This window comes from Labeo rohita, chromosome 16 (assembly GCF_022985175.1).
Source record: "Labeo rohita strain BAU-BD-2019 chromosome 16, IGBB_LRoh.1.0, whole genome shotgun sequence".
Classification (NCBI taxonomy): domain Eukaryota; kingdom Metazoa; phylum Chordata; class Actinopteri; order Cypriniformes; family Cyprinidae; genus Labeo; species Labeo rohita.
Window position 1 is genome coordinate 10,053,101 of NC_066884.1, and position 24,578 is coordinate 10,077,678.

At 35.7% G+C, this 24,578-nt stretch overlaps 3 protein-coding genes across 4 annotated transcripts; 2 read left to right on the forward strand and 1 right to left on the reverse strand.

Moving 5' to 3' along the window:
- Window positions 1-1,330, forward strand: tmem42a (transmembrane protein 42a). The gene is made up of 3 exons (XM_051131747.1): window positions 1-350; window positions 429-575; window positions 657-1,330. The coding sequence occupies exons 1-3, from the start codon at window positions 174-176 to the stop codon at window positions 798-800; spliced, it is 468 nt and encodes a 155-aa protein (XP_050987704.1). The 5' UTR covers window positions 1-173; the 3' UTR covers window positions 801-1,330.
- A 112-nt stretch (window positions 1,331-1,442) lies between these two features.
- On the reverse strand, window positions 1,443-16,990 carry zdhhc3a (zinc finger DHHC-type palmitoyltransferase 3a). Of its 2 annotated transcripts, none has more exons than XM_051131742.1 (7): window positions 16,655-16,990; window positions 15,486-15,805; window positions 15,014-15,138; window positions 13,319-13,415; window positions 12,992-13,073; window positions 10,958-11,088; window positions 1,443-3,632 (listed from the first exon to the last, which is right to left on the reverse strand). In XM_051131742.1, the coding sequence occupies exons 2-7, from the start codon at window positions 15,783-15,785 to the stop codon at window positions 3,417-3,419; spliced, it is 951 nt and encodes a 316-aa protein (XP_050987699.1). In that variant the 5' UTR covers window positions 15,786-15,805; window positions 16,655-16,990; the 3' UTR covers window positions 1,443-3,416. The 2 variants fall into 2 exon arrangements, with proteins under 2 accessions (XP_050987699.1, XP_050987700.1); XM_051131743.1 differs by lacking the exon at window positions 1,443-3,632 and adding an exon at window positions 4,845-7,550 and having other exon boundaries at window positions 16,655-16,986.
- A 1,333-nt stretch (window positions 16,991-18,323) lies between these two features.
- On the forward strand, window positions 18,324-24,341 carry ebag9 (estrogen receptor binding site associated antigen 9). Its single transcript, XM_051131746.1, has 7 exons — window positions 18,324-18,583; window positions 18,984-19,080; window positions 19,241-19,319; window positions 20,620-20,778; window positions 20,860-20,967; window positions 21,132-21,223; window positions 23,077-24,341. The coding sequence occupies exons 2-7, from the start codon at window positions 18,998-19,000 to the stop codon at window positions 23,192-23,194; spliced, it is 639 nt and encodes a 212-aa protein (XP_050987703.1). The 5' UTR covers window positions 18,324-18,583; window positions 18,984-18,997; the 3' UTR covers window positions 23,195-24,341.
- The last annotated feature ends 237 nt before the right edge of the window (window positions 24,342-24,578 follow it).

Genomic DNA, 24,578 nt, shown 5'->3' on the forward strand with positions numbered 1-24,578 from the left:
GACCGCCGTGTTTCTTTCTGACTGTCACTCAACTCTACCTGTTTGATTGATTTCTGTGATGCACAGTAGGAAGTTTCATTATCATCTTATGTCTTAAAATGTAAAATATGGGAGTGAAATAATACTGTTTTCACTGTCGAGTCTGATTGACTCGGTCATACCGAGCTGGAATCATGTTGCCTGGCGTGTTTTACGCATTATTGGCGGGGTTTCTGGCAGCTTTAGCATCATCTTCTGCTAAGCTGTCCCTGGGTGCTGATTACCTGAAAGATGTATGTGAAACAGGGCTGAAGATCTGGACAGATGGACAGGAAAACACTGATGGCGTCGAAGCCACAGCTTGTGACTGGGTAAGAAGTAACGTTTTTCAGTACTGTATGTATTGTGTTCAAATTAACATAAAGTCATTTTAATGTCATTGATTACAGTTACATATACCCCTGCGGCTGCTTTGTGGTGGTCTTCTGTTCACCTGCAATGCTGTGATCTGGACCTTCTTCGCCAAAGCACTCAGGCACTCGTCTTCCTCTGCCCGGGCCACTGTGACCACCACTGCCTCAAATTTTATCTCCTCTGTGAGTGTTTTTTCCCCTCAAACCCTCAAATTCATTTGAGAAACTAGTTATTTAATGATTTAACGTTGTCTTTTTTTCTAGGCTTTTCTTGGACATGTGATTTTTGGTGAAACCCATGCCACGTTGTGGTGGGTTGGTATCGTTTTGACCCTGACAGGGCTTCTTGTCTTGCACGGATCAACTCCTCAGGCTCCACAGGAAAATGTGGATAAGAAATACGAGTGACAGAAGAATACATTGAGCAACAATGCCTTATCCAATGCTTGAAGTGAAATCAATCAAGTGAAAAAAACACTAAGAGCTAATATGATTTATTTATGCACAGCTGAATGATAGAATTATCTATGCTAAATTTATATATATTTTTAGGGATTGTTTTCTAAAAGCTCTTTTGTTAATTTATTTTTATGCATCAGTGCGAATAATGTGACCAATTACATGATGCAAAGCCTTTAAATGTGTGTGACTTTGAGCCTATATCATGCAAGTTTATACACTTGGTTATTACTATGACTTGAAAAAAGGTTAATGATAAACATTTTTGCTGGGTATTTGACCAAATGTAGCAGTGTATCTCAAAAAGACATTTTGTTTCACCTCTTATTTTTCTCTGAGACATCCTTTTTCATTTCCAAGTCTTTTAAAGCAAAACTTGGAACTTACACTCTATTTAGAACTTTGTTTTGAAAAGGATGCGCACACCGATAGTGGTTAAATGTTTTTGGCTATTAAATGTCTATTGTGTGTCAATCCACTGACCTGGACTCTATTTTAGATTTAAACCCAACCACAAACGAAGCATCTGTTGAGCACAGCAGGACATTATCATGTATTCTATTTAGAAATCACATCTGAAAGTTGACCCGCTGCTGTGCATACACTTTTATTTAAACAACAATGGACTTGTAAAAAAAAACAGCACATTTATTTGAAAAAGCCTAAATTGAAGTTGTGCAGCCATGGAAAACATCAGGTAATGGGGAAAAGAACAGAACATAAATAATAATGAAGCCTGTAATGGAAAGAAGCACAGTTAGAGAATATTTTAAAAAGATCGGAAATACAATAAAAAGAAGGACATGCCATAGAACAATAAAATTGATCAATTGATAAAATACATTAATCAAATCCTGGGATGATACAGTAAGTCATACATGTATTTTTGCTAATTATGGAAAAGGCTCAACAGGTTTACAAATTAGCACCATCTGTTTGTATTGTCAAATTCTGCACCTAAATTTATATGGTCATTGGTTTGCAGCCATTTCATTGTGTTTCAATTACATTGTGACACATTTTAGACATTAATTACACAGTTATGGATGATGCATATATACTGTACAGCTGAGGTCAAAAGTTTACACCCCCCTTTCAGAATCTGCAAAATGTTAATTATTTTACCAAAATGCATGTCACTGATTATTTAGTACTAACCTGAATAAGATATCACACATAAAACATGTTTACATATAGTCCACAAGAGAAAAATATAGTTCAGTTTCTAAAAATGACCCTGTTCAAAAGTTTACATCCCCTTGATTCTTAATACTGTTCTTACCTGAATGATCCACAGCTGTTTTTTGTTTAGTGAGAATTGTTTGTGAGTCCCTTGTTTGTCCTAAACAGTTAAACCGCCTGCTATTCTTTAGAAAAATCCTTCAGGGCCCACAAATTCTTTGGTTTTGAGATCCATCTTTTTACACTGAGACAACTGAGGGATTCAAATGCAAGTATTACAGAAGGTTAAAACACTCACTGATTCACCAGAAGGAAAAAAAAACAGATGCATTAAGAGACGGGGGGTAAAAATTTTGAACAGAACAGAGATGTGTACATTTTTCTTATTTTGCCTAAATATCATATTTTTTCATTTATTACTGCCCTTCAAAGGCTATAGAAAATACTTACATGTTTCCCAGAAGACAAAATAAGTTAAATTTACCCTGATCTTCAAATTCAAAAAGTTTTCACCCAATGGCCCTTAATGCATCGTTTTTGTCCTTCTGGAGCATCAGTGAGCATTTGAAACTTCTGTAATAGCTGCCTTCAAGTCCCTCAGTTGTCCTCAGTGTGAAAAGATGAATCTCAAAATCATACAGTCATTGTTGGAAAGGGTACAATTACACAAAAATGCTGGAAAACCAAAGAATTTGTAGCACCAAAAGGATTTTTCTGAAGAACAGCAGGCAGTTTAACTGTTCAGGACAACCAAGGAATTCTGGAACAACTATCACTAAACAAAAAACACAGCTGTGGATCATTCAGGTAACAACACAGTATTGAAAATCAAGGTGATGTAAACTTTTGAACGTGCTCATTTTTATAAATGTAACTATTATTTTCTCTTGTGGACTATATGTAAACATCTTTTATGTGAAATATCTTATTCAGGTCAGTACTAAGTGAACAATAACATGCATTTTGTATGATCGCTCTTATTTTGGTAATATAGTTAATATTTTGCAGATTCTGAAAGGGGGATGTAAACTTTTGACCTTAACTGTATATACTGTTATGATGGATCTTGATGGTGTCCTATAGGAACAAATTAGATCAGATCAAACATGAAGATACATCAAACTAATAGACATCACTGCTCCAGGAACAGCTGGCATGATGTACATGTTATGTGACTCTGTCAAGAGCTCAGTCTCTTAATGCCAAGTAAAAGTTTTTCTTTAGAAGAGCAAGATGTATTTTTGGTTTTTAAACACTGCTTTAAGGCACTTTGGTACAGTACAGGTTTAAAATTCAAAATGTTCACAGTATTCTCTTTGCAAGTCCAAGGCAAGAAATGTGCCATTTGAGTCTCAGGGTTTAAGCAGCAAACACTTTTTTGATCTAACGAGGCTCCAAAGGAATTTCAATCACATCCTCCTCAATGATCTCACCCTGTGGGAACATAGGAACAGGATCCGAAGTGTCTTTCTGGCATGAGAGATCTGTGAAAGGACTCAACCAGGTCACAGAAAGAGGCCCTCCGAATGCTGACTTCATAGCTTCCCAAGCCGGAGTCTTCTCCCATGTAGGATCTTCACCCTTTAACTTTTCAATGCCCTGAAAAAAGAAAAACAGCACCTTTGGTGATTTTTGAAAGAGATGGGAAATAATAGAATCCATAAATAGATGGAAAACAACATTCATACTGGCCAAAAAAAAACTTAAATTCCACTGAATGAACTGAAAAGGAAAGCAAATGGTTACTACAGTAAAAAAAAAAAAAAAAAGCATGGGAAGCAAATAATTTTGGTCATGCACCTGCGTGCTGCTGGTGTTTAATCTTTAATATAAAATAATAACCCAACTGGAAGAAATGGTTTGACTTTCACTTTATGGCACAAATTAAAAACACATGGAGCATGCAGCATGCCTTCACATTCCAAAGGACGTATCTGAAGGAAAAGAAAAACAGACCACTTTAAATAGCATGCATTGTGTCGAAAGAATGAATGTGTCTTCATACCGGTAGCAATCAAAGCTTACCTCCATCTCACACCAATCAAACAGGGACATCAGCCTAATTTAATACTAAATATAATTAGTTGTTTTTTTCATTAATTTTAATTCCCAAAAAACATTCTAAGCAAGGGAACTACTCATAAAACAACACAAAAGTATAAAAAGGGGGGAAACTAGGTTAGTGTCAAAGACAGACAGGAAGTGGACAGGAAGATACAAATCAAGCCAACTTGTGAAAACATTTGGGCCTCTTGAGAAATTGCAACATAGCGATTTTGCAATGCGAATGGTATGTTAGTTCACGTCGTCCTTATTTTACACTTTTCAGAAGCAGAGATGGATTCACATGTGGTTGTGCATTTAGGAAATTCACTGTCAGACACTTTGTCATACAAAGCATGGATGACTGAGTGTTCAGGTTTTTAATTTACCATTTGTCAAAGAACAGAATGATTGTCTTTTTCATACACACTTAAAAGTCAAGCACATATCATCTGTTCATCATAACAAAAGTGTATATTAATAAAATGTAAAATGCAATTAACCAAAACAATGGCGAATCAATTCAGTTTTCAAAAAACACACATTTGTTAAGCCTGTTCCTTTCTTAAACATTTCTGCAAACCAGGTTTATGGAAACATACCAAGTAAATCAGCTCTACAAAAAAGAACCGAGTGTATATTGAGTGTAGGAAGTAAATCTGATAGGCCTAGGCATGGAAGCCGTTTCCACCATTGAATAAAAAAATGTTATTGCAACTTTTTCTTTTACAGTTCTGACTTTTTTTCTCAGAATTGTGATATAGACAGTTGTGAGTTATAAAGTTAGTATTGTGTAATATAAACTCGCAATTGCAAGTTATAAAATCAGAACTGCGTGATATAAAGTCACAACTGCAAGTTATACAGAGTTCACATTTTGCAATTCTGACCTTTTTTCTCAGAACTGATGCAATTCTGACTTTATAACAGAACTTGAGAGTTAGTAAGTCAGAATTGTGAGATATTAACTTGCAATTCTGAGAACATATTAGTCTTTTTTTCCCTCAAAACTGAACTTTATAACTCATGTTATGAATTTTAAACAGTTTATATCTCACAATTCTGAAAAAAAAGTCGAGATACAAACTCGCAATTGCAAGAAAAGTACAAATTGTTAGTTTTTATCTCACAATTCTGATTTTATTTCTCAGAATTGTAAGGTATAAACTCGCAATTCTGAGAAATGAAGTCAGAATTGTAACTTTATAATGGCAATTCAGAGAAAAAAAGTCAGACGTGTGAGGGGGAAAAAAGTCAATATGAACTCCAATTGCAAGAAGTACAAATTGTTGAGTTTCTGACTTAATTTCTCAGAATTGTGAGTTTATACCTCACATTTCATAATTGTAACTTGGTAACATGCAATTTAGAGAAAAAAAAAAAAGTTGAGATATAATTGCGAGAAGGTCAGACTTTAGAGTTTTTAATCTCGCAATTATGGGTTTATTTCTCAGAACTGCAAGTTTATATAACACAATTCTGACTTAATTTCTCAGAATTAAAAGAAGTCGATATCTCGATATGTCGATATGAACTCCAATTACAAGAAAAGTACAAATTGTGAGTTTTTATCTCACAATTCTGACTTAATTTCTCAGAATTGCGAGTTTATACCTCACATTTCTGAAAAAAAGTCTGAATTGTAACTTTGTAACATGCAATTCAGAGAAAAAAAGACAAAAAGTTGAGATATAAACTTGCAATTGCGAGAAAAGTCCAAATTGAGAGTTTTTATCTTGCAATTCTGACTTTATTTCTCAGAATTGCAAGTTGATATCACTCAACTCAAGTCGCAATTACCTTTTTTTATTTTTTATCAAAGGTGGAAACGGGATTCTGTAGATAGGACAGCTGAGTAACATCTGTTATCCTGTTATCACTAAAAATCTTGTGGATAACAACAAATGTCCTCATGATATCTCAAAACACATTTTTTACATTTAAAAAGTAATTATCATTTCAATGGAACTATTTTCAATGTCAAGATTTAGGGGTGTAGAAATGATCTGACAATGCACTGATTATGGAATTTAATAACAGATCAATTTCGTTTTGCAATACTTGTGAATGTAAAAACCGGTGTATCATTTGGTCAATATTCAATTACTCTCTTTAGTTACATTTGTTTATTACCTTTTTCAATAATACTCAGACCAAATCATGATCAAATGTCATGACTGCATAATTTAGTTTAGAATCATTTGAAGCCAAGTTTTGTCAGAACATATTTATACCCCTGTTAAACTTCCTATATTGTTTATATACTTTTTATATTTTGTATACAGCCAAAGTCAATAATGTTAAAGGGACAATTCACCCAAAAATTCTGTCATTAATTACTCACCCTCATGTTATTTCAAACCTTTGTTCATCTTAAGAAGACAAATTAAGATATTTTTGATAAAATCCGAGAGCTTTCTGACCCTGTATAGAGAGTAATGTCTTAATCTGTGTTCCAAAAATGAACGAATGTCTTAATAGGTTTGGAACGAGTAATTAATGACAAAATTTTAATTTTGTGGGTGAACTATCCCCTTAAGGCCTGTTCATACCAAGAATGATAAATATAAGGAGAACTACAACTATATGTTTTTTATAAGCACTTTTAGAAGTGCTTATAAATGCTTGAGCTCTTTAAAGTCTGGTCGATTCTGATTGGCTGTTACTGTTTTTAATAATTCATGAGCTGGATAAAAATGGTTCTGATTGATCCAATGATACTGTTATTGTTATAAAGCAGCTGTGGTGTGCACTTCACTATTCTCATAGAATGATTTATAGTTATCGTTACAGTTATCATCCTTGGTAAAAAGCATTTAAATATATATTATCTGTAAGCTTAATAAACCATTTTAGCGAATGGTTGTCAGTGCTCTTATTGTGTTAACCAGGAAAGGGCAGGAGTATTATACTGTAGCTAGGTATAAAGAAAATTAACAGAAGGACCTTCAGAAAGTAGGCTATCATTGTGGACAGTCTGACAAGATTACAACAGTGATTATATTAGCATAAATTGGCCTCTATTATCTGCGCAACATTCCTCTTCATTTCGGTGTAGCTAGGCAGAGACGCTTGAGATTATGACATGATAAAGCGTCCACTTTCTGTTCTTAATTAAAATAAATAGAGGCAAGGATAATTGGATATGCAATGATTCATTCCCTGAAAAAAAAAAAAAAATAATAAGAAGATGAAGGTGATTTCGTCTCGGTGGTAAATGCTCCGCTTGAGCCGGGATTACAAACAAATTAAAAGACGCTGTTTTATAAGGGCAGTCCAAGTGCACTCGAGTCTCTAGCTTAAAGCTTCCTGAGCTCAGACCACATACTGGTAGGGGTCAGCTTTCCCGTGGTCGGGTGTGGAAAACGGGCTAAACCATGCTATCGAGAAGGGGTGTCCGAATACCGCCTTCATGTTCATCCATTTTGTTTTTTTAGCCCATCTTCTCTCTTCCTTTTTCAACTGCTCTATGCCCTAAAAACAAGAGATAACCGAGACTTCAGAGTGTGTGAATATTACAAAACAAAAGAGGAAAAGAACAACTGACCCATTCCATAAACACAGAACTTTAATTAGATATATTTATCTGTTTATATAGTGATTTTCACAGTGAACAGTCATGCCACTATGGCAATGCTCAGAATGCAATACTAGCATACTGCTTAGTCCATTCAGTGCAGTATAAACTGCATACTGCCTACTTATTTTTATAAAAAGATTGTGAAGAATAATGTATTATATAACGGTGTGTTCTCAAACAGTAATGTACTGAAATGGTACTGTAAAGGGATAGTTCACCCAAAAATGAAAATTCTGTCATTACTCACTCACTCTCATGTTGTTCAAAACCCGTAAGGCCTTCATTCTTCGTCGGAACACAAATTAAGATATTTTTGATGAAATATGAGAGCTTTCTGATCCTGCATAGACACCAATGCATTAAACAGGGTTTCTACTGGTTTTATGAGGGTAAATGTAAGACTTTAAGACCTTTTTAAGACCAACTAAAGAAAAAAAAAACAGAAGGGAAAACAATACAGCAATATTTTCTGTAAGTATAGTTCGAGCTTTACTTTCACTTTCAAATTAGCAGCATTTCAGTGTCTAGCAATTTGTCACCTTAGAATAATAAGGTTCTATCTGACATTTGTCTCCAAAATTGAGTTATTCACATATTCTTATTCTGTGACAACTTATTTACATTGTGATGTTTCTTTTGTAAGCTGTGTACATTTTGGGCCTTTTTTTAGAAAACAATAATGGTTTTGTCTACAGAAGTCTATGGAATGCAAAAACTTTGAAGCTAAATCTCAAAAGTGCTCAGAATGCAGATTGAACCTTAGAATTCTAAGGCGACGAATTGTATATTTTTAGTGTTTCAGCTTTCCCTCTTTTCCTCGCTTTCCTTCGGTAAAAGCACCGTGTACATTTTACTTTCACTTTCAAATTAGCGGCAATTCGACGTTTGAGGTTTCCCTCTTTTCTTTACTTTGGTTTTAAGTAGCTTGTAAAAGCATTGTGCGCATTTTACTTTGACTTTTAAACTAGCGGCATTAACGTAACGTAACAAAACGAATAAAAATACATCATGTTATATGCTTAATATAAAATAATAACTTACACAGTTTAAATAGGTATACAAAACTGAAAATCAGTAAACACTGTGTAATCAAATAAATAAGAAATGTGGAATGTAAGAAATGTAGAATCACCTTAAATATAAATGGCAGACGTCAACAGTCTTTTCAAAATTCAAATTATTTTTAATATTTTGCATTTTGTTTTCTCACTTCTCTCTTCTTGTCAGTCAGCTCGACTCACTTGATTCACATGATAAATGTAATCTGATGAGACTGTCGTTCGGCACACTGCACTGAGCAGCCACGTTCAGTTTTACTTGTATTGTCGGTTCTCTAACAGAACTAAATGATTTTTATTACTATAAAAAAATTAAAACGACAAGTTCTTCGGGTGATTGACAGATTAAACAGCACATACCTCCATCTACTGCGTATTGTTTAATGAATATTGAGCGACCTAAGCCATGTAGCACAGAAATTACGTTTTCGCTTCACTTTAAAATTAAACACATACGGAAACAATCCCTCATGAAAATTAATGCCATGATCATATGATTTTAAGACTTGCTACTCTGATTTAAGACCTTTTCAAGGCCTTAATTCACGGAAAAACGATTTAAGGCTTTTTTAAGCTCTGTGGAAACCCTGTTAAAATAGCCCATGCGACATCTGTCGTATTCTTGTGAACGCACGTCGAAGACTGGCACAGAAGAGAAGAAATTGTTGAATAAAGTTGTTATTTTTGTTTTCTTTGCACACAAGTATTCTCATAGCTTCATAACATTATGATTGGACCACTGATGTCACATGGACTGTTTTAACAATATCCTTACTACCTTTCTGGGCCTTGAACATTTCACTTGCATTGCTGTCTATGCAGGGTCAGAAAGCTCTCGGATTTCATTAAAAAAATATCTTAATCAGATGAACGAAGATCTTAACAGCTTCTAACGACATGAGGGTGAGTAATTAATGACAACATTTTCATTTTTGGATGAACTTTCCCTTTAAAAGATAACTGTTATTTAACATTTTTAATCCAGTTTATGTAAAAATGTCTTGATTCTCAATATTTCAATCAAATAAGGATTCAAAAAGGAGAGGCTAAAAATGGTATCGGATCAATTCAGGTTTGTGCACCATTCCGAAAAAAATACTTAAAAGGAGTAGTTTACTTCCAGAACAAAAATTTATAGAAACGTACTCGCCCCCTTGTCATCCAGGATGTTCATGTCTGTCGTTTTTCAGTCCTAAAGAAATTATGTTTTTTGAGGAAAACATTTCAGGATTTCTCTCCATATAGTGGAGTTCTATGGTGCCTGCGAATTTGAACTTTCAAAATGCAGTTTAAATCCAGCTTCAAAGGGCTTTAAATGATCCCAGCCGAGGAAGAAGCGTCTTGTCTCATTTCCTTCTCTAACTTCAAAATCGATCTGTTTTTATTTTTTAAACTTTCTTTGTATAACACTGGGTTGGTACTTCTGCAGCAATGCAGGACGATTTGAAGTTGGAGGAGAAAATGAGATGGGAGTTTTTCGACATACCCTTACTGTATTGAACTGGAATACACAGTTCACGCAGAGCTAGACAAGACGAGCATTTGAGGTTAAAAAGATTATAAATTGTCAAATGTTTTTTAGAAAATAATTCATTGTTTCACTAGAGAAGACCCATCTTCCTAGGCTGGGATCCTAAAATATTTTCCTCAAAAAACAATTTCTTCACGACTGAAGAAAGAAAGACATGAACATCTTGGACAACAAGGGGGTGAGTAAATTATTTGTAAATTTTTGGTCTGGAAGTGGACGACTTCTTTAAGCAGATGCTATACACCTGCATTTATCAAAGGGACCTATTAGACAAAGTACAGACAATGTAGACCAACAAAGACAATCAAATGGCGTCCTCCTCAAAACAAATTTCTGACTGCATCTACAGGACAGAAATATGTTTGGATTGTGTTTCCAGGTCAGTTAGTTCACAAGACCATGTGTTATACAAGCATGTTGCTCAAAAGCACTGGATTGTTGGTTTCATCAATGTATAGAATATTTTAATAATAACTAACAAGGTATGGTATGTTGCAAATAACCAAAATGAATGTACGCTACTGTTATTTTAATACACAATGACCTAGTTATACATATTGCATACGTGTTACATTTCATGTCAAGCACTTTCTGTTAGCATTTTTGTTAAAACACACGTTCACACGCATTAACCTAAAAATAACACCACATATCTCACCACAAGCACTACCTCCACCACATTCGCCCACTGCTGAAGGAAGCAATCTCTTACCGTCTCATCTGTGCAGATAGAATGGATTTGGGTGCCAAACATCACAGAGGTGAAGATGAGGAAGAGGAGGCCCTCAAAGCACAGGAGGATGAGGAGGATGACAGTGGCTGGAGGGGAGAAGGTACTGCATTCTGGGGTCAGGAGGGGAGAGGGAACACATACAGCCTTAACACACATACAGCTATACACTACAATAACAATCTAATATACTAATACTAACTAATATACTAATAAAATCCCAGACTCATTTTGACCGTGTATAATTATTTGTAACCAGAAGAAAAAGAGGGTTCGTGGGTATGAATATCTGGCAACACGTCTGTATTTGCATGTGCAAACTGGGACGCAAAGCGTTGAAACACATCAGCACATGGGTTAAGAGGTTTGATTATTTCACCAAGCTTGGTTAGCAATGTACCAGTGACCTGTTTAAAAACACCATTGGTAACACTGTTTTTGATCGCCATTTATATGCTACTGTTCAAAAGTTCGGGATCAGTAAGATTTTTTTGATGTTATGAAAGAACTTTTTTTTTTAAACTTGCATTAATTTGATTAAAAACACAATCAAAAAGTTGACGGTAGCCATTGACTTCTGTAGAATGGAAGAAAAATGCTATGGAAGTCAATGACTGTTTGGTTACCAACATTAAAGAAAGTGACAACGTATTGTCAACTATGGTGACCCATAGTCGAAATTGGTCCTCTGCATTTAACCCATCACGAGTGCACACACACAGCAGTGAGAAGTGAACACACACGCACACACACACACACACACACACACTGTGAACACACACCCGGAGCAGTGGGCAGCCATTGCTCCAGTGCCCGGGGAGCAATTGGGGGTTCAGTGCCTTGCTCAAGGGCACTTCAGTCATGGTATTGAAGGTGGAAAGAGCGCTGTTTATTCACAATACCCACCTTCAATTCCTGCTGGTGCGGGAATCGAACCAGCGACCTTTGGGTTGCGAGCCCGACTCTCTAACCATTAGGCCATTATTCAAAATATCTTGTGTTGGATAAAAGCTTTATTTTGTTTAAAAAAAAGTATTCTCGCAGTTTAATAAAATTAAGGTTGAATCACTGATGTCACATGGACTGTTTTATCAATGTCCTTACTACCTTTCTGGGCCTTTAATGTGTTAGTTGCATTGCTGTCTACGCAGGCTCAGAAAGCTCTTAGATATCATCAAAAATATCTTAATTTGTGTTGTGAAGATGAATGAAGGTCTTACAGGTTTTGAATGAAATAAGGGTGAGTAATTAATGACAGAATTTTTATTTTTGTGTGAACTACCCCTTTAACTTCTTTCAAAAAATCGTACAGGCCCCAAACTTTTGAACGACTGTAATGAAGAAATTGATTCCAACATAGGCTTTGCTATTCTAAATAACCTCCCAAAAGCACTTCAACAGTATTCGTCAGCAGTAAACGCAGGTTGAAAAACTAATGCAAGGCTGAATAAAAATTTATATAAAAGAATCACTGGACCTGTGGTAGGGAGATAAGAATGTCCTCCAACAACTCAAACTGTGGCACTCATCTGAACAATGTGTGTTTGAATCCAGCTCACAACATTTGCTTACATACTACTTCCCCCTCTTTATTACCGGTCCACTATTTGTACTAATAAAAGGGACTTTATAATACATTTACATAATACTGTTTGTCCATCATAAAAAAAAAAGTGCTCAGCAGCAATTTTCTATTCTCACGCACATCAACTTCCACATGCAGACAAATGTCTAGTTTTATGATACTTTTATGGTGCTTTAACACGCTTTTTAGAGATTAAAATAGTTAGTTACATTGTAATCGAATGGAAAATAGGACCAGTGTATTCATTAGAATGTACTGGAAACACATTTTCAAACAAGGCACATTTTTGGGTGAACTGTCACTTTAAGAAGTTGGAATGCTTTTCCAGCAGATAACATTCTAAATTGCATGCTTGCCATGTGACCCTGACATTTAGAGGTCATTGGTAAAGCTATCCGTCTTGCTAACAATAACTTGCTTTTTTTACTTACTCGTCCAGTCATCTTCAAAGCAGTAGAGAAAATGAAAGACCACCATGGCCAAGGCATGCAGAGAGATCAGGCAAATGTACATCTGAAAAACACACCAGCACCAACATTAGACTTGTTTTCAAATAACAAGAATGAAATAAAACATACAATTAAAACCCTAATGAAAACAATCAATTTAATATTAATGATACTTTCAAAGTAATTAGTTCGCTTCATTCATCTGGACTTTTATCAGCAAACACAGAAATAGTTTACAACATGCGGCTAACACAACTGTGTCTGTGCTATTTGTAGAAGTGTGCATGACGGGACTTTTTCAGCACTTACTGTGAAAAGCACAAAGTACTTCTGGTTATTTTCCCCGACGCAATTGTTTACCCAAGGGCAATGATGATCCATCTTCCGTATACAGCGCTTACAAACACTAAAATGAGTTTGAACAGAGGGGTGGAGAAAAGAAAGATATGTTGAAAAAGTCACACTTCCAAACAGCTGTAACTTAAACAATGGTTTGAAGATATGGCTTTCAAAAATATTCAACTTTAAGTACAGGGGTTGGAGAAAATGATGTGAACACTTATCATTATAAGGGTTAATATCATTTGTGACCCTGGACCACAAAACCAGTATCACAGGTATATTTGTAGCAATAGCCAACAGTACACTGTATGGGTCAAAATTATCGATTTTTCTGTTGTCAAAAATCATTAGGATATTAAGTAAAGATCATGTTCCATTAAGGTATTTTGTAAATTGCCTACCGTAAATATATCAAAACTTAATTTTTGATTAGTAATATGCATTGGTAAGAATTTCATTTAGACAACTTTAAGGGCGATTTTCTCAATATTTTGATTGTTTTGCACCCTCAGAGTCTATTTTCAAATAGTTGTATCTCAGCCCATTACTGTCTTATCCTAATAAAGCTTATTTATTCAGCTTTCAGAAGATGTATAAATCTCAGGTTAAAAAAAACCTGACGCTTATGACTGGTTTTGTGGTCCAGGGTCACATTTGTGTAGGCTACAATAAAAACATCACTATTATCTTTTATTTATCATATCAATTTTTATTTGTCATATGCATATCAGTTTCATGTAAATTGTGTTCAGTACAAGCTGCTGGCGAAATGGTTGACTTGTCAAATTTCCAAGGAGTGCAAACCATGGAAGCCTGTTTAGCAGGACCTTCTGTAAATTTAACAGCCCAATTGTTTCGTGTTTTATGGTGTTGTTTGGTTTTCCACAGTCTTTATGATTATGATTGCATACATAGAGCATGGCAAGACTTCATAACGAAAAAAGAATAATGAGCGAAAACCGAAAATGAATAATAGGGACTGTCAAACACCAAGCAAGACTGTGTCCAAACAACACAGAACAACTGCCGAAAAGTGACAGCAAACCTCAATGGACTACAGAGAGCCTCACAAAGCCGGCATCCATGAAAGAGCTGCAATTCCTAAAGTACTAAGTTCATGGCCAGTTCATTATTTTTTGTTTTGTTTGTGCACAAAAACTATTCTCATAGCTTCAGAAAATTACAGTTGAACACTGATGTCACATGGAGATTTTTAACAATGTCCTTACTATCTTTCTGCACCTTGAACGTGGTAGTCACATTGCTGTCTATGCAGGGTCAGAAAGCTCTCAGATTTCTTCAAAAATATCTTAATTTGTGTTCCAAAGATGAACAAAAGTCTTACAGGTTTAGAACGACATGAGGGTGAGTAATTCAAGACAGAATTTTAATTTTTGGGTAAACTATCCCTTTAATAATGAAATACTGCCTATTTGCCAGGTGTTCACATTATTGTGCAACCCCTGTATATACATACACACCAAGTCAGAACACGATTATGTTGTAAAGAATGTGCAAATGGTAGCAAATAAATAAACAGAACAGAATATAAAGCATGTAAAATTATCTCAATGCAGCAAAAAAAGCAATAACATAAATACGACCATGTTGAATAGTGCTGCTGCCGTTACGCATCTATGTCTCCATATGCTCCTCTCTTACCTGCAGTGGTGAGCTCTGTCCGGCTTAATACTGCAGCACTTGGGACATTTGTAAACCACCTGGCCTGGCTTCAGCTGCAAGCTCTCGATGTACTCCTTCGTGGCGTTGCCCTTTGGCACGGCTCCCTAAGAAAGCATCAGGCAACTTCAGCAACATTTTAATGGGAAGCATTTATGACACCCTGCTGAAGATTTAAGGAAGAGTGAGGGGAAAAAAAATAACACTACAATAACACTAAAATTGCAAGCGACAGTGATGATACTTATTTCCAATATTTTTATTTTATAGATATGCAATGCATGTTAATTATATATGCAAGAACTGTAATTATTAAATATATAACGTTATTATTTTTATGTGAGAAGTAAGTTATAAATCCTCTCATATACTGGTAGAAACCCCTACAATGTAGGCAATTTCCCTCACCCAGCATACACCATGAAAGCTTTGATTATTGTAGGTAAAAACCCACCGGGTCAGTGCACATGGCTCTGAAATGAGACGCCAAGGCGAGGAAGGCCAGGCTGTTGAAGATGATGCCATTCACCAGGCTGTAAGTGAGGTTCTTCGATGGAATCAGCATGATGAACAGCACGACGAACTCGGCAAAGAAGACGAGAAGCCAGGTGATGATCGCACAAATGATGCCGCAGGCATCTTTGATGAACCACATGTTGCTCGGTCGCTCATGACAGGGAGGAAGACACTGTGCGGGCTGCAGGCTGCTGGCCTGCCTCTCGACGTCCCTGAAACGCGGCACTGGGCTTCTCATCCTACCACAGAAAAGCCATCCTGATGGGGATGATGGAAAAAGAGACAAAGATGGATAAAACTACCTCATTACATCACAAAAGTTAGTGCACAGTCTATTTAGAGTTTACAATCCATGATAAGCAGAATAAAGTATAGTGAATGACTCATTTTTATTTAGGAACCAGGATTCCTACGTATTTGGAAAACTAAGGGAATTTTAAAAACGTGACTTCTAAACCTGGAAAAGTCATAGAAATGAATACTAAATAGGGTATTTATAGTACCAATACCAGTACCAATAGGTGTAAAAGTGTAAACTGTGAGGGCTCTGGAGTCAAAAATGTTGAGGACCACTGGTTTTGGAGACACAGAAGGTCATATTTAGTGGACGCAGCAGTATGGAAGCTGCGGTCTGACAGATACAGTCACTTGAGCAGAACCAACAATGTCACTAGAGGACACACTGTAGCTCCAGTTTTTTTTTTCTCCCCTTTATGGCCCACAAATCCTTACTACATCCAACTTTTAAGCCTACTGATTGACATTCCTATGTACTTGGGTCCATAATGAGACAGTCATGCATTGTTCATTATTTAGCAGTAGCATTATGCGTTTCATAATGTGTAAAAACAAAATCAGCTACTTCACCAAACTGGTTATAAAGCTGCAAGAACAGGACATTTAACACAATGGCGTAAATTACGTCTTGACTGTGCCAAGATGTCATCAATAACACATACAACATCCTAGTGCATTATTTATCGTATTATTAAATCTCGTGGAATAAAACGTATATGGCATAACAGCTCATAAAAACACAATGAAATTGAATTTAATAAGCCAGCTGTGTATAGAAACCTGCCGCTACCTGGCCATGGCGATACTCACATATTTGGCGACACTGGTGCTCCTCGCGTTTGCTCGCCCACTCAAGGCCGAAAAGATCCAATAATACATGGATCACGCTAACGGGGGAACATGTTCCAGATTTGTGTTTTAACAAAAAATGTGCTTTACCCGATTATTGCACAGGAGCTAGTGAAATGCTGCATTTTTGTGCGGTGCCAGCTCCTCCCTTCACTGGAGAAACTGATAGCCACACCTCCCTTTCACTAGAAGCGCAACCGGATCACGATCCGAAATGGAAACCACTTCTAGAAAATGAATCGTTGGATTTGCTAGGCGTTGCCTGGGAGATTGAAACTCGAGGTCTTTTATTTGGGAGAGCTTGGAGGCTCAGACAGCCCAATGTTCCATTGAGATGCATTCAAATATCAGGCTGTTTTTATACTATTGGAGTTTTTTGGTAGAATTGAAAGTATAATCATTTAAATCTATGACTTCATTAGAATTAAAATCCGGTGCAACAATTAAAGTCAGCGCGATAGTGTCTTGTAAAAGGACTTTTAAATACAGCCCTACCAGTAATCACAAACGACTCTGATTGGTTCGACCTCCCAGCGCAGAGAAAAGTAAACAGATACCTCGTGATATCGTTGTTTTTTTTTTTTTTTTTTTTTGATATCGTCGCAGCGAGCACCCTCTCCGTCCACCTGGCGCTTCTGGACACTGAGAAAACAAAAATTAAATAAAATTAATAAATACAAATAAAAATGTAATACACATTGAAAAGTCAATGTAGGGAACTATTATTTAGACCTACGCCCTGCTCATATTTAATGATTGCTGTTTGCCATTCTAGTTAAATTGTGATTGGAGGGCTTGATAATATTTTGCTCTATTTTGGTAAAACCCAAACAGAGCAAGTCTTGAAAAATAAAATATAATAAAAATAAATAAATGAATAAAACAGATATAAATAAAGGATTTGAGTTCTGTTTAATTCATTACTTATTTATAATTGATGGTAATAATTGTGTGTTAGCCTATACACTTCAGTTTACCTAGATAGATAGATAGACAGAATTTACAAACTAAAATTAATAATTAATATAATACAATTTATAATGACGATAAACATAAATGAATGACATTTTGTTTTTCTATTGTAGAACATATGCATATTTCAGAATAAGTTATGATTTTATCTCTTTTGATTTTCACTGGGTGCAATATCAATTATATTTAGATTTTTGTTTCTTTTTATACCAAAAAGTACATTTCATCACTGACTTTTATTCTGTGATATGGCTGAAAATGTAAAGCGTCCCTTAAAATTTGCGCAGGAGAACCTAACATGTGGGTTGCCAAGTTGCAATAGCCATTCAATCTAAACCACACTGTTAATCAAATGTATGTTATTTGACAGAACCTTACAGGTAATTTTATTGAATTTTATTTCAAACTGTAATTTTATTTTATATTTATATTGTACATTATCTGCAAGAACAGCTCATACAAAATAACCATGATTAATGTTGTTGCGTATATCACTGGCCTATGGGACACAAATACAGAACGAGAATTACGAATGTTTTTTTTTTTTCTTCTTTTTTTTCGTTTTTCTTTAATTGTCCATAAACACAAATTGTGTATTTACGTCTTTTGCTGGCACCACAAATAATTCACCCAGGAATATAAGCGGACAATCTGGCAACCCACGGTCTCCAGTTCCCTGTTGGTGTGAGGTGGTACAATGAAGGGACGATGGCTGCTTGCATCAGAGTAATATGGATGAGAATGACCACCGTGACAGCTATTCATGTTGGTTCTGCTTTCCTGAACGCTTTCTTTGCCAAAACACACTAATCTCCCTGTTTCGTCCCATCTGTACAGACCAAGTGTTGTGTTTGCCTCAGTCTGCTAGCCCCGTGCTATGATTCTGTCTACATCAACTCTATTTAATTAACCTGACCGGTGAGTAACTAGATGGATATTCACCGTTTCATAATACATGTACGCGTACAAGCTCTATAAATGTAAACTAAAGCGAAGTAAGCTCATTAGGTAACATGTATGATTAAGTTAGCTGGCTTTGCTTGTAGCTAACATTAGCAATTGCTATTGTAGTACATTTGCTTCCTTGATTGTTGCTGGTAAAGGTCAATATGGCAAACTGAGTGAAGCAAAAAAGCATTATATAAATGTATGGATTGCAAATTATGCAAATAACATTAGTGTCCAAGGACTGTGCTTGTACGTAAACTACATGTATGAATTGCTGACGTTGCTAGTCTTAATTTTTGAGATTTGATGATTCTGTTTTGAAATTATAAATAATGTATGCCCTTTCCCCCTCTATTCTTTTTCTCTTTAGATATCACTCATAACATGGCCATCACACAGTTTCGCCTTTTTAAAATATGCACCTGCTTGGCATCTATTCTCTCATTCTTGAAAAGACTGATTTGCAGGTGAGTACACACGTCTTGTGTTCAGTTGCTTGCATATTAATTTCATAGACTGCCAATCTGAAGCCTATTGACATAAATGAATCCAGAGATGAATGTGTCTCTTTTGCAGAAGTGATGCTGTGGTACACTGTGTTTTGACTATTGTCTTTTGTTAATGTAGGACTGGAAGGTCACGCAAGCTGAGTGGGGATCAGATCACCCTCCCGACCACAGTTGATTATTCCTCTGCAACAAAACAGGTTAGAGGATGCATTACATTGGAGTCTGTATCATGAATATTGGAATATTTACCACGGTGATTGGTTGAGAAATGGGTCATAAGTAAAACATTTTGCATAGAGAAAGTAACATTTTTAGGACAGTTTCATATAATACAAATTCTAAATAAAAATGCATTGTTAAAAAAAACACATTTTACATCAATTCTGTTCCTTTAAACTTTTTACTATTTAAAATAACTTTTTGTTTTTAATATATAATTTATTCCTGTGATTTCAACGCTGAATTTTTAGCACCATTACTCCAGTCACATGATCCTTCAGAAATCATTCTAATATTCTGATTTGCTGCTCAAAAACTTTTATTATTATTATTATTATTATGTTAAAAACAGAATTTTTCAAGTTTCTTTGTTGAATAGAAAGTTCAGAATAACAGCATTTATCTGAAATAGAAATCTTTTGTAACATTATAAATGTCTTTATCATCACTCTTGATCAATTTAAAGCATCCATGCTAAATAAAAGTAATAATTTCTAAAAAAAAAAAAATAAAATAAAAAAATAAATAATTATACTGAGTCCAAGCTTTTAAATGGTATAATGTATAATGTTGCAAAAGCTTTTTATTTCAGATAAATGCTGACCTTTGGATCTTTCTATTCATCAAAGAATCCTGAACAAATGCACTCAACTTTAAAATATTGATAACAATTCTTGAACAGCAGAACAGCATATTAGAATGATTTCTGATTGATCATGTGACACTGAAGACTGGAGTAATGATGCTGAAAATGTAGCTTTGATCACAGGAATAAATTACATTTTTAAATATATTCAAATAGAAAGCAGTTCTTTTAAATAGTAAAAATATTTCACAATATTACTGCTTTTGCTGTATTTTGAATCAAATAAATGCAGGCTTGGTGAACTTCTTTAAAAACATTAAAAATCTTACTGTCCAAAAAACTTTTGACTGGTAGTGTATAAGAATTATATTATATTGGTTATGTGTACGAATATATATGAACGAAATGCCATTAGCATCAGAAGCCGCATTTTTCATTGATACTGTTGCAAGTCACAGTTTCGGAGTGTATGTTGGTGAAGCATTCCTCTCTGTATGAAGTTAAAGAGCTTTTTAAAGCCGAGCATGTCAGAGTAATTAAATTGCCATTGAGGTCCTTCACAAAAAGAAGCCATGCATCAGCCACTCTATGAGAATGACAAAAAGCACAGTCACTTGATGAAACTGGACACATGGCTATTACAACCACTGCTTGATGAAATCAGTGAATGTTTGTTGTGTATTTGAATTCAGCCAGAGATTGAGGAGTGGAGCTCATGGGATGAGGAAGCTCCCACGAGTATCAAAATTGAAGGCGGTAATGGGATAGTTCCACCTCCACAGAATGAAGCTGAAGAGGAAGAGCCAGACTATTTCAAAGACATGGCTCCCACCATCAGGAAAACACAAAAAGTAGGTTCATTCATCTGTCTATCTATCTACCTGTATCTATCTATCTATCTATCATTTCCATTTTGTGCTCTGTTTTTCCAGATTGTCTTGAAGAAAAGGGAACCTCTAAATTTCTCTATGCCAGACAGCTCCTCAGGTTTCTCCAGCCGACTAGCCGCCACTCAGGACATGTCCTTCATCCAGCCTTCTGTGAGTGATAGAGTGTAACAATGATAATCACAAAAAGATCAACAGTTTAAATCAACAAAAATAGATTTATTGGGCATCCTCCAACTACACCAAATCATGTCACTTTAATATGCTGGACCAAATGATATGATGATCAGAATACACCATGTCTCTGTGTGCTGCAGGCCGAGCTGGGAGACTTGGACACCTGGCAGGAGGACACAAATGCCTGGGAGGACGAGGCAGATGCAGCCTGGGAGGCAGAGGAAGTGCTGAGGTAAGCTACATTACTAGCTGACTATGAGGTCATCCTTAACATCATAAAAATGTTTCTGGTTCTATTTGTTTCCCTTGATTACTGCAATATTAAATCACTTATGTGGACATTTAAAGGGTCATCGGATGCAAAGATCACTTTTACATGTTGTTTGAACATTAATGTGTGTCGGCAGAATCCATGCAGTGGTTTTTAATTGATCTGTAAAAATAATATCCTCTTCTTCAAATCGAGCCATTCTTAGATACCTGTCGTCTCAGAACAAACTGAGACAGACTAAATCTAGAAGAACTGTGGCAACGTCTCCAAGATGCCTCAAGAGACCTACCTGCAAAGCCACAGTACTATTAAAAGTTTTAGGCACTCGTGTAAAAATGCTGTAAAATGAGGATGCTGTCAAAAATAATGTCACAAATAGATTTTCTTTATCAATTAGCTTCTATTACCTAAATTAAATCAACATTTGGTGTGAGCATTCTTTGCGTTTAAGCCACTTTTGCCCTAGGTGCACTTGCGCAGAGTTCTCAGGTAGTTTTGCAGGTAGGTCTCTCGAAACATCTTGGAGACGTTGCTACAGTTCTTCTGGATTTGGTGTGTCTCAGTTTGTTCTGTTTGTTAATGTCATTCCAGACTGGATGATGGTGAGATCAGATCTCTGTGCAGAGCACTGGCTGTTGTCAGACTTCTTGTGCAAACAAAAATCTCACTGGATTATTACAATTAATAGCAAAATGTAAACTGATATTTCCTACTGACACAAAAGACTATCAAAAGATAGAAATAACTGACTTAAAACCATTTTTCAGCTGATGATATTACTAGTGTTCTAATAATTTTGGTCACATGGCTACATTGTATGGGTGAAAGTTATTGATTTTTCTTTTATGCCAAAAATCATTGGGATATTAGCTAAAGATCATGTTCCATTAAGATATTTGGTAAATTTCCTACCGTAAATATATGAAAACTTAATCTTTGATTAGTAATATGCTTTGCTAAGAACTTCATTTGGACAACTTTAAATGCGATTTTTCTCTGAAAAACAGTTGTATCTCGACCAGATATTGTCCTGTCTTAACAAGCCATTCATTAATGAAAGGCATTGATGAAAGCATTTTCAAATTTATTCAGCTTCACCTTTATTCAGGTGATGTACAAATAAAAAAAGTGACCCTTATGACTGGTTTTGTGGTCCAGGGTCACACATATATATAAAACTGTGCAGTGCTAATATCAAGGTCCAGATCATTTATTTTTGATTCTGGGATGATATCTTTGGAATGGAGTTGAACAAGATGTAATGTGTTCCATATTTGGTAACTGGCATATGATGTGTATGCATCAGCTGAGCAGATTCTGTTTGGGCTTTCTGGTTTTGTCCACTAGGTGTCAGTGTACAAGCATAGTTGTTTTCAACCTACACTGCATTGTGCCAGATCTTGAGTAAAGGGATAGTTCACCCAAAAATTAAAATTCTGTCATCATTTACTCACCCTCATGTCATTCCGAATCTTTATGCACTTATTTCTTTTTGTGGTACATTACAGATATTTTAAGGTTTCAGTTTTCCATTGACTATCATTGTGTGAATTTAAAAACACAATGGATGTTGCTGTGAACAAAAAAACTGCTATGTTATTAGCATTCTTCATTATATCTTCTTTTGTGTTCAGTAGAAATAAGGGTGTACTTTCTCATTGACCTTAAATTGTAATTAAGAATTTTACCAAAATGAACATTCTTACTTTTATTCTAATGTGCAACACTGCCTGCATACAATAAAGCAGATTACTGATTTACATCGACAATATGTCTTTAAACTTGCCATCTTTCTCTGTCTATCGTGAACACAGGCAGCAGAAGTTGGCTGAGAGAGAGAGACGTGCCATGGAGCAACAGAGAAAGAAAATGGAGAAAGAGGCACAGAGAATGATGAAAAAAGAGCAGAAGATTGCTGTCAAACTTTCGTAACATTAATACAGCGCACCGGACACTCAAAGCAAGAGCCAAACAACTGCTCACATTACATTTTACCTGGTTATGTCCTCCCCACCACACTGCTGTCTTCACCTCTTCGGGATATTTTTTTAGTCCATCATCCATTTTGGGAATTTTTGTTTGTTTGTTTGTTTATTTGGGTTTTCTTTTTGTATCGAACTGAACACAGCACAAAGAATCGTCCCTTTTGTTTATGCGTTATTGTGACTGTTCTTACTGCGCGCTCGATGAAAGAAAAACTAGATGTTTTTTTCTGTCAGTATTTATAACACTTGAACGATTTTGTCCTGGAAGATTTTAGACAAGGAATTCCGTTCATTTTTGATTTTGCTTTTTTGCCTTTTTCCCACCTGTTTTGTTTTGTATCTGTGCTTTAAACACTGGACCTCACCAGAAATGGGTGATAAGTCAATATTTCGAAAGAATCAAATTTATGCAACCTTGGGTTTTCGCTCTCCACTTTCTATTTAGCCATCTGTTGCCATTCTGTTTACTTGATAATCATGGGCTTATTTGGGAATAATCCTGCAAGACCTTATACACTGATCTTAGTTTTTCTAAAGACAAAAATTTGAGTCATTTGGGTAAGGAATTAATTGTAGGTGGGAATGGAGAGCGGAGATATTCGGTATGTACTGAGGCTCGAAGAGAGAGCTTTTAAGAGATGTGGGTTGGTCGTCATGGAAACGCTGGCATTTTTAAAATATCCAAATTGGCAAAGAAACCATCTTTTATCCTTAGCAAGACTGTGTTACTGAGAAGAACATTGACTAAGAGAAAAGCATTCACCATTTATTTTAAAGCAGTTCACCAGGGCGACTTGTCTTTAACTATTAAAGAATTTCTTATCTCTTGAAAATATAGAAATTGATCATGTTTATTGATGAAGAAGATGATGTTGTTGATGATGATGGTGCTGAAATTACTTTCTGCATGCTATGATCATTAAGGAACATGAAGCCATGAGAGCCACAGGTACCGACAACATTGAAAATGATAAAATAAAATCACACCTTTACTATGATTTATGCTTCCCACTCATGCATGCTCATGCCTTTTTATGTTTTTAACAAATTTTCACAATGCAGCCTTAGCTGTAATAAACATTTCATCTCTTCAATTTGTATTTTTATTCAGAGGCTTTCAGAATCTGTCATAACCTAGCCACAACACATGCTCATCGTACCATGGTAAAGATGATGTCTCTGGGTCTCTGAACATAATCAGCAATACAAGACTTCATTCTATCTGTTTGTACCCAGACTGTTAAGATGTTTAATCAGCATCATAAAGTTGTCTCTGGAATACGTGCGTTATCATTTGTGTTATTCAAGGTCAGACGCATTGTCCGGACCGG